This window comes from Amaranthus tricolor, chromosome 4 (assembly GCF_026212465.1).
Source record: "Amaranthus tricolor cultivar Red isolate AtriRed21 chromosome 4, ASM2621246v1, whole genome shotgun sequence".
NCBI lineage: Eukaryota > Viridiplantae > Streptophyta > Magnoliopsida > Caryophyllales > Amaranthaceae > Amaranthus > Amaranthus tricolor.
Window position 1 is genome coordinate 7,806,836 of NC_080050.1, and position 10,561 is coordinate 7,817,396.

The window sequence follows — 10,561 nt, forward strand, 5'->3', positions numbered from 1 at the left end:
TTTATTATCTCCTTTTTACCCAATATTTCATTAATATATTAATAAAGTAACTCAAATAATGTGGGGCAAATTCAGATTCAGAAGTATAATGTCGGGTTTAATCAAACAATCCTAAATAAATGTGGTAAATCATTTGATATAGTTTTTTTTACGTATACTCTTTAATTGAAAGCAATATTTATTTCGTTCTCATAAAAGTAAAGTTGCATAAAATTGAACTTTAAAGTTTGATTGTATAAGAGTTTAGCTGACATTTAATATGCCTTGGTGCACCTTAAATTATATAATGAATGAATGTTATTCGTAAATACCAAAATATACATATGAAAATGATTTATAATAAGGTAACAAGCTATTATTATATTTTTTAAATGGGATGTTTTCTTTTTATTTTTATTTTTATTTTTATTTTTTTATTTTAAGAAAGCCAAGTTCATAAGAGTTGTTTTAAAGAAATTTTCAGGATTTATTGCCTGGATATAAAGTCCCACTTGCTCAAACTAGGTTGCATAATATCCACATTTCTGTTATTGTTGTCATTTGCGTCCAAGCTTGACAAACTCAATAAATGAATAAACAAAAAAAAAAAACTAAGAAAGATACATGTTTTTAAATCCTTGTCTATTATATATTAATTTCATAAAAACACATTCTTTTATCCTGTTATATTCTAAATTAATAATAATAAAACAACAAGAACAATAAGAATAACAATAATAATAATAATAATAATAATAATAATAATAATAATAATATTTATATTAATAATAATCATTTTCTATAATAATAATAATAATAATAATAATAATAATAATAATAATAATAATAATAATAATAATATCTATATTAATAATAATTATTTTCTATAATAATAATAATAATAATAATAATAATAATAATAATATTTATATTAATAATAATCATTTTCTATAATAATAATAATAATAATAATAATAATAATAATAATAATAATAATAATAATAATAATAATAATTATTATTATTATTATTATTAGTACTATTATTATTATTATTATTATTATCCAACCAAAGATCAAACACAAGTTATAGATGGGACTAGCCCATATATCCGACTTATCTCCCATAAATCGTATCAATGTGAAAAATAAAGCTCATCTTTCAAAAAGAGTTACGCTACCTGATTCTTCATGTTATTATTATTAAATTTATTATTTGTGAATATTTATCCCAAATTCTCCATTCAGAAAATTAACTTAATTTAATGTTTAATTAAATGCTATGTAATGTAGCCTTCATGAAAAAAAGGATGGAGGACAACCTACAAGCCAGGGTTGCATGGGCCCATTACAGTGATAGAAACCTCAATTGCTTGATAGTGATAAGCACCTAAACCAAATGTAGTACATGACCTTCTTATACATTTATAATGTTAAATATTATACTTAAAATAATAAGGGATTGAAGAGATGTGAATCCATATTCTCTTGTCCTATTAATTATTTCTAATTTTATATTAAAATATTAATTTAAATAAAAATTTAAACTAATAATTAAAACTCCATAATAATGTTATATACTCTATCAAATACATCAATTTGGTATGATCATTGTTGCCCGATTTAAAGACTAAACTTTAACAAATGTAAAAGGTGAGAATTTATCTTATATACTTTACATTTTTTTACCCTTTATATAATGAAGTTGCTGAGGTGGATGTGTGGTAATACTATGATGGATAGGATAAGAAACTAGGAGTTCAGGGAGAAGTTAAGGGTCGCACCTCGCTCCGCAAAGATACAGGAGAACAGGTTGAGACGGTTTTGACATGTGTAGAGAAAGACCCATGACGCCCCAGTAAGAAGGATCGAATGCATCATAATGGTGGGCAAGAGAAGTCGAGCAAGATCTAGGAGAACGTGGGAGGAACAGATTAAAAGTGACCTGCATGAACTTCCTATCTCCAATGACTTGACCAGGGATAGGGGTAGTTGGCGGCGCCTTATCTGCGTCTTAGATTACTAAACCCATCCTTTTTACCCATCGTTTGTTATTGTTCGTTGCCTTTATTTATCGCTCTTTACCTCCTTCTTTATCTTTATTTTTAGTTATTTGTACGTATTCTATTTATTCTATTTGTAAGTTGTAGGTTTCTCCATCTTTAAAGACTTTTCTCGAGCCGAGAGACTCTTTGACTGAACTTTTCTATGGGTATGAGTTGTTGTCTTTCTTCCCTCCCCAGACTCTGTCCATAATTTTCTATGAGCGGGATAGACTGGGTATGATGATGATGATGATGATGAAGTTGCTAAATTATATGTTCTCTTATACATAAAACTATCGTGTAAAGCAACTGTCAAAAAATCAACTCAACTAAAAATTTAAGTTGATGGTGAGACTCTAGAATATGTTATATATATTCAAACACGTTAATATTCCACTTTAAATGAAAGAATTAAGATTCGTACTCATGATCTCTTATCACAGTGGCTCTAATACCATGTCAAAAAATTACCTTAACCAAAAACTTAAGTTGATGATTAAAACTCCATAATTTGCTATAATATGATCTAACAGATACTATTAGCTAAGACAATTTTTTATATTACAAGCTGATATAATTTATTAAATTTTAGTTATTATTGACACTCTTTCTTTAATTCTTATATATATATATATATATATATATATATATATATATATATATATATATATATATATATATATATATATATATATATATATATATATATATATATATTTAACTTAACATTTATCTCATCGCATTTCTCCAAGATTTTCATAAAAAAATTCAGTTTTATCTAGTTTTCTTAATTTGTTCACAAATTGCAACAATTTTGGTGTGACAAGAGGTGTTTTGGGTAACATGTTTTGAGTCAAATTAAGATTAGTTCTAGTATGTGTATTTATTTTTACATAATTTTAAATTTATTTTAAAATTAAATTAAAATTAGTTTTGATTATAAAGTCGGATAAATACCAGATGGTGTAAATTTAAAAGGGGATTACGTGTTTTTAATTTATCCTAAAATTATGCTTATATTGAAAATAAATATTTATTTAAAAATAAAAATCAAATTATTCAAGCATGTCCTTAGTAAAAACTTGAGAGTAGAGAAATCATCCCCAACAATTTTCAGCTGTGATTGTCAGATGATGCTTGTTGGATTGGGATTGGCATCAAATGTCAGTGACTGTAGTCTGTATATCAGAGGACAAACTTTCTAGATGATCATTTCATTTTATATATTTTTCTTTTTTTTTGTTTCTTTTCTTTAATTTTTTCTATTATTATCAATTATCATTGGTAAAGTAGTAGCACATCTCTATTCCTTCCAACATGACAGCATACTATAAATCTGCTAATAAATCCACCCTACTTAAATTATTGTACTCTTTTTATTGCATGTGTTAAGCTATAAAGACCATACTTTCTCACGTGATCTATTTTGTAATTGGATTACTTAATAATTATTATCATCATTATTAATGATCTATAACCATAATTAAATATATTATTTATTTTCTAATTATTGATGTTATAAAAAAACCGTACAAAAACCATATTCAATGTTTTTAGTGATATATACAAGGAGTTATGATATAGAGAAATGATATTTCCTCTCATTTATTTAATCACTATAATTTCAGTATTCGTTCTATATATCTAATATATTATTTTAATATTAAATATCTTTAAGTATTTTGTATGGATAATAAAAGGTTATAAGAAACTCATATAATGAAAAATGATTTTAAGACAAACCAAACAATTAAAATTTCACTTTATTATTATTTTTTTACATATTTGGAAAAAATATTGTAAATTAACATTGAAATTCAAGTGTAGTCATTAAAAAAAGTACTTTTATTGCTATATGTACAAAGAGTTTAAAAGAAAAAAAAAATATTAATTAGGGGGCATATTCTAGAAAAACACGTTTAGAATATTTCACCTTTAGGAGATAAAAATTTAATTAAGATTTTTAAGACATATTTAAAAGATAAAATATATCCATATGGGATCTCATCAGATTCGTTTTAATGTATACTTTTTTATTTTTTATAATTTTTTATTATGCATATTTAGAGATATTAAGTCTTAAAATTTGTTTTGAAAACTGTACAAAAAGTAGATGAGAATAAAAAATAAGAGTTAAATATAAAATTATGTGATGTAAAATATAGTATATTGTTATTAGTGTAACTTACTAATTTTTTTATCATAGGATAGAGTTAAAGATGGAATTAAATCTAATATATTGCCAGAAAAAAGTAATATTTACTCCAACTAATATAATTGATAAACACCCAATTCTCATAGAATAGTTTTATGCTAATCAATGAGCAAAATGCTAATTTGTAGCCTTAGCATTTTCTTAAGTATTATCAATGGTTAATGTATGATTTGATAGTGACTCTTTAATTTAATGCTATTTTGATAAATCAATTGATATTTTATAAATAATCTATAGAATTGGTAACTAAAAATATATCTAGAATTGGTAACTAAAAATAAAAAGGGCAAAGTTATGATGATGAGTCCATAGTTATTTGGTATAGTTAGGCCTAATTGCAATTGATGGTATAACGTGTTGGATTCTAGGCTTCCACATGCATAAGGATCTTTACAAGTAGGTACATACCCCTCATACTTTAGCTCACAATTACTCCCACATGTAATCACATGCATACTTCAAATTTCACTCTACATTTTTTTACCATTCTAATTTTCTTCTTTATTTCATTTAATTTTTTACCTCAAATTTTGCTATTGACATGCTAATACAATAAACTATTGCAAAAGTTTTAGAAAAATTGTAAAAGTTAGCATTCACATCTATCTATTAAAAGAATAGAAAAATTACTGTAAATAATAGAACTTTTTGTTAATTTTTCTACAATAATATTAACTATTGATTAATTATGAATAATACCAATTTAGGAGGTATTTTTCTAGAATAATACCAACTTTAATTTATTAACTAATTTACCATTTTTTTTGTCTTATAATCACTATAGTTTGATTTTTAATCTGTTTGGAATTTTCTAGGAAAAAACCCTTTAAGTTGGTACTATTCATGGTCAATTAAAAATTCGTATTATTATAGGAGAATAAGCAAAAAAAATTGTATTATTCCTGATAATTTTTTCTAAAAGAAAAACATTATTAATTAATAAAAAAAATGTTATCTCAAAGTTATCAGAAATTTAAAACGTTTTTCAATAGGTTCATCACTCACACCTAAATACAATAGTAGTATTGCATTTAGCAATTAATCTCTCATATTATTATGTATTTTTCGATAAAAAAATTATTATAGTTAAATACTTTTTTCGAAAATTGAGTGTGCATTATCCCTGCTTGAACCTTCATCGGGTCCGCTAGCAATTAACACTTGTATTAAAAAATATTTATAACTTCACATGATTATAAGAATCACATATGATTTACTAATGAGTCATCACATCAAAACAATGAGTTAATTTTATAATATAAAGTATTTACTCTATTATATATAAAAAATCAATAACAAAACAACGACATAAAATTTTTGATTTTGATATTTAATATTATATAATATAATAGATATCTAAATGGCATAGTTAAATATATGAATGAAAATTAAAAAGAGCAGAAATATAGAAGCAATTTTTTATTAATTGCACACATATTAATTCGTCAATTTCCATACATATGGGAGTTTTGAAATATCGTCTTTTTTTCTACTACTACATATTATTAATTAATGAACTTTCACAAGTAAAATATCATGTATTTATAAGCAACTTTCAAAGGATATAAATGTCAGTATTTTGCTTTGTGTGTATAATACATTTTGATTCGTATAAAACTATCCAAACCTTTTTTTAACAACGCACATACTCCTACACTTCAACTATTAAGCTTTAGATTAGGCAGACAACGATATATAATGGTATGTTTGGAAAGTTGGAATTCATTTTTAAATATTGAATTGGCTAAAATACTATGTTTGACAAATCTTGAATTCAAAAATGTAAAATTGAGTCAATTTTATAGAATTTCAATAACAATGTAAAATTGGTTAAGTATTAAAATTTGCAAATTCCAGTGTATAAGTGTTATTTACAAAAATTTAAATACCAAAATTAAATTTTCTATTTTCAAATGAATTTTATATTGTCAAATATTACCTTGATTCCTTCAACATTTTAGATCATATATATGTTAACTAGCGAGTTACAACTCTTTAAGTATACTTAAATCATTCAACTTTAGATTATATGCATGCTAACTAACGAGTTACAACTCATAGGTACACTTAAATCATTCAACTTTAGATTACATATATGCTAACTAACGAGTTACAACTCTTACATACAATTAACATATTCTAACTTCAGATTATATACTAGATAATGCCCGTGCGATTTACAGTTTTATTAAATTTTTTAACATATTTGTTTAAACAAAAAAAATAAAAATTTATGGCTTTTGTTTTAACCATCTCAAAATATCCTATACTCATTTAATGAATAACATTATAAAGATTTTATAAATAATTGAAAGAAAATAAAATAAAATATATGATTTTCTAATATACTAAATGACATAAACATTAGTAATAAATACAATGACATTATTATTGAGTTTTAGAAGGAAATTTTTTATTGAAAAAGTGACATATAAACAATTTTAAAAATTAATGACATCAATACTGTTTTTTTAGTAATAGTTGGTAACCAATTACAACTCTTGCGTACATTTGAATCATTCAATCTAAGAAGTTGCAACTCTTATTTACAATTAAACTATTTAACAATAAATTGAGGTTACAACTCAAAATACACTTGTATTATGTGGTTCATTAGTAATATCATTATCATATTCATACTTATTCTATGATTGATGCGTATATATTTATTTACTTGGAGTATTAGTATTATTTCTTCCAAGTCCTAGTATATATACTTGGTATAAAAATACATGTATGATTCCTTCTTTTTAAATTAGTTCATTTAACCTTATCTTTTAATTCAATTCACATGCTTTACAACCTATGCAAGTTAAGACACACACATACAACATAGGCTATATTCATGTACTTCTATTAAATTAAATACAAAAACAAAATACAATAAATAATAACACTTTTCAACCAACAAATAAAAAAGTGATCCCCCACTACTTAGTAAATCCTATCAACCCATCACCTCCTTTTCTTTCCCTCTTTCACAAGTTAATTTTTGAATTAAGCAAATGATTACTTTAGACACATAAAGTTACTTATTAGTACACAATAATGAATGGAGTTGATTAATATTTGATTCTAAATTAAGAAAAATTGTATTTACCTCATTTACATTAGTTTAATCAAATTAATTCAAAACCTAAACAAACCCAATTTGAAAGAAAAAAAAATTGAGGTTTAAATGTAGGCAGTTATTGAGATTACAAAAATAAATTTAGATTACAAAATAGTTTAGAAAATAAATTTGTATTGATATATTTTGTTAAGATTACAGTTGCCAATTTTAAAGAAAATTATAATTATATTTTAACAAATTTACCTATTTTGTAAATATGCACATATAGTTTAGAAAAACTATTTAATAAAATATAAATTAAGTTTAGGTATTAACCATCATAAATGTTTCAACAATATGAGATCAAAAATATTGATTATGAGTTTAAAATTTATCCACCTATTTAGAGTATAAACAATCAAATGAGAGTTCTGACGAACTGCACAACCAATTGTTTCAAATGTGAACTACTCTTTCGAGAGATCGTCTCTTGGCGAGTGACTTCAAACAAGAAACTTATATTCTCATATTAAATAAACTACTATTTAAATCATGTATGAGATACATCTGTCAATAAAACTATCAATAAATAATTTGTATTCAAATATAAAATAAATTTTCTAAAACTTTTAATCACTAAATCAACTCATAATTCTATATAATCCTATTTATTAAAGTCCCAATCATTTGTTTAACAAGAAATTACACCCAAAACTCATGATGAAGATAACAAAAACACACTTTTAACCAACTTACCGGTCAGTTACTTTTCCTTATAATATTATTAAAAGCATTATGTATGTATATATAAAAACCATTACAAGAAGGGTGTTTACTTAAAAAACATCCCAAAATACAAAGAAAAAACAGAGAGAAACAGAACTTGATCACCATGGCTGAATTAGAGAGCTTAATCTCAATTCCAAAGATGATAACTTTCCTCTCTTCTCTTCTTCAACGCGTAGCCGAATCAAACGATATCCACCGTCGATTAGAAGCCCAGAAAGTATCAGTCTTCCATGGATTAACTCGTCCAACAATCTCAATTCAAAGTTATTTAGAGAGAATTTTTAAGTATGCAAATTGTAGTCCTTCTTGTTTTGTTGTTGCTTATGTTTATCTTGATCGTTTCACTCAAAGACAGCCATTGTTACCCATTAATTCCTTCAATGTTCATCGTTTGTTGATCACTAGTGTCATGGTTTCTGCTAAATTCATGGATGACATGTAAGTTTTTCACTTTTTCATTTTTATCATTAATGGGTTTTACTTTTTTTTTTTTTTTTTTTTTTATGTTTCATGATTTTAATGCTTAATTTTTTGATGATTTATGTTTAAACGGTCTAATTTTGTGCTTAAATTTATGGGTTTTTGATTATTTGAATTGGGTCTTTGTCATTTATGAGTTTTACTCTGTTTTTATGTTTTTGATGATTTTGACTTAATTTTTGATAATTTATGTTTAAATTTATGTGTTTTTGATTATTTGAATTGGTTTTTGTCATTTATGGGTTTTACTCTGTTTTTATGTTTTTGATGATTTTGACTTAATTTTTGGTAATTTATGTTTAAATGGTCTAATTTTGTGTCTAAATTTATAGGTTTTTGATTATTTGAATTGGATTTTTATCAATTATGGGTTTTATTCTTTTTTTTCTATGTTTTTGATGGTTTTGATGCTTAATTTTTGATAATTTATGTTTAAATGGTCTAATTTTGTGCTTAAATTTATGGGTTTTTGATAAATTGAATTGGGTTTTTGTCATTTATGGGTTTTACCAATTATTATTGAATTTACATAAATGATTGTAAGTTTGCAATTTAATTTTCAGGATTTATAATTTTGAATTAAAAGGGATGAATAATTGATGTTAACTTAAGAGAATTACGAGTTACTCTTGTGATGCAAAGTTTTTCCATCCATCCTTATAGTTAGAGCATGATTTTCTCCATCATCATCATCAAAGATTAATTTTTCTTCCCTTCATTTTTTTTAATATTAACAGTATTAATTATAAAAAGTCAAGGTTTTTAAAAATTATTAAAATTTCAAGTTTAGTGTTTCTCATGTTATTTTTGTATCTTGACTTATTCAGTAAAATCCATATTTAGAAATAAAAATTAGAACATAAATTGGGCAATTTGAAATGCAAGACCAGCTAAATCCAGCTACCAAAGAAGCTGTCTCATTCTCACATGAGTTAAAATTTAAATTAGAAGCAAATCCTTTTTATGATCCTTTCACATGGGAAGGTCTTTGTGATAAGGCCCACTATTAAGCACAAATTTTGCAATGTAATAACTCCAAATACATTTTTTCAAAAAAAAAAAAAACATAAATATAAATTATTTTTTAAAAAAACAATTTTGATTATTCTCCTATGATGATTTTCTGATTTGATTCTCACTCCCCACAAGAAAGATTAATTTTTCTGGCCTAATCCCAATATAAAAATAGAGCTCGTCTTGTATAAGACCGTCTCAATCTGTAACAGACTCATATAGTTACTCTATTTCTGTATTTGATCACTTTAAAATTATAAATGCTTATTTTAGCATACTAAACGTAGATAAGTTAGTCTAATAGGTTTTTAAGTTTCATGATGTATGATCATGTTATATGAGAATATTATTGACTTGGGATAAAATGTTTTAGTTATATTCTTTATTGACTTTGATCTAAAGTTTTTGCAAAATCTTTTTCAGGTATTACAACAATGCATATTATGCTAAAATAGGTGGAATAAGCACTATAGAAATGAACTTTCTTGAGGTGGATTTCTTATTTGGTTTGGGATTTCATTTAAATGTGACACCAAACACATTTCATACCTATTGTTCATACCTTCAAAGAGAAATGTTGCTACTCCAACCCCCTCTAAATATTGTTTCCGATTCAGTTTCGAATTCGTCGATGATCATCGGTAAATCACCTATAACAATTCACTCTTGTTATAATGATGATGAGACTACCTCACATCAACAACAACGACAACAACAACAACGACAATTAGCTGTTTGATCAGCTAAAATACCGTGAAGTTACTTATATTAGAATAATTAAGTTGTATTTAGCTTTGTCTCTTACTTTTTATTTTTTATTTTTATTTTCTTATTAATTTTCACTAGTCGGTGAAATGAGCATTTGTAGCAAATCCTTGTTGCTATTTTCTAAATTTCTTCTCATATTTTTGGATCTCTTATGTAGTTTAGTCAGGATTGTACAGGTATATTCGAGTGTTCAATTGAATTTTGAGTACGTTATATTTGGA

At 24.7% G+C, this 10,561-nt stretch overlaps 1 protein-coding gene across 1 annotated transcript; it reads left to right on the forward strand.

Moving 5' to 3' along the window:
- Positions 1–8,008: 8,008 nt before the first annotated feature.
- Positions 8,009–10,561, forward strand: LOC130811169 (cyclin-U4-1). The gene is made up of 2 exons (XM_057677356.1): positions 8,009–8,516; positions 9,996–10,561. The coding sequence occupies exons 1-2, from the start codon at positions 8,182–8,184 to the stop codon at positions 10,309–10,311; spliced, it is 651 nt and encodes a 216-aa protein (XP_057533339.1). The 5' UTR covers positions 8,009–8,181; the 3' UTR covers positions 10,312–10,561.

Bases quoted from the DNA above. Each gene is read 5' to 3' on its own strand.
- LOC130811169 (XM_057677356.1), top strand. From the start codon at position 8,182: ATGGCTGAATTAGAGAGCTTAATCTCAATTCCAAAGATGATAACTTTC. The intron at 8,517-9,995 runs GTAAGTTTTTCA...AATCTTTTTCAG, and splicing joins GCTAAATTCATGGATGACAT to GTATTACAACAATGCATATT.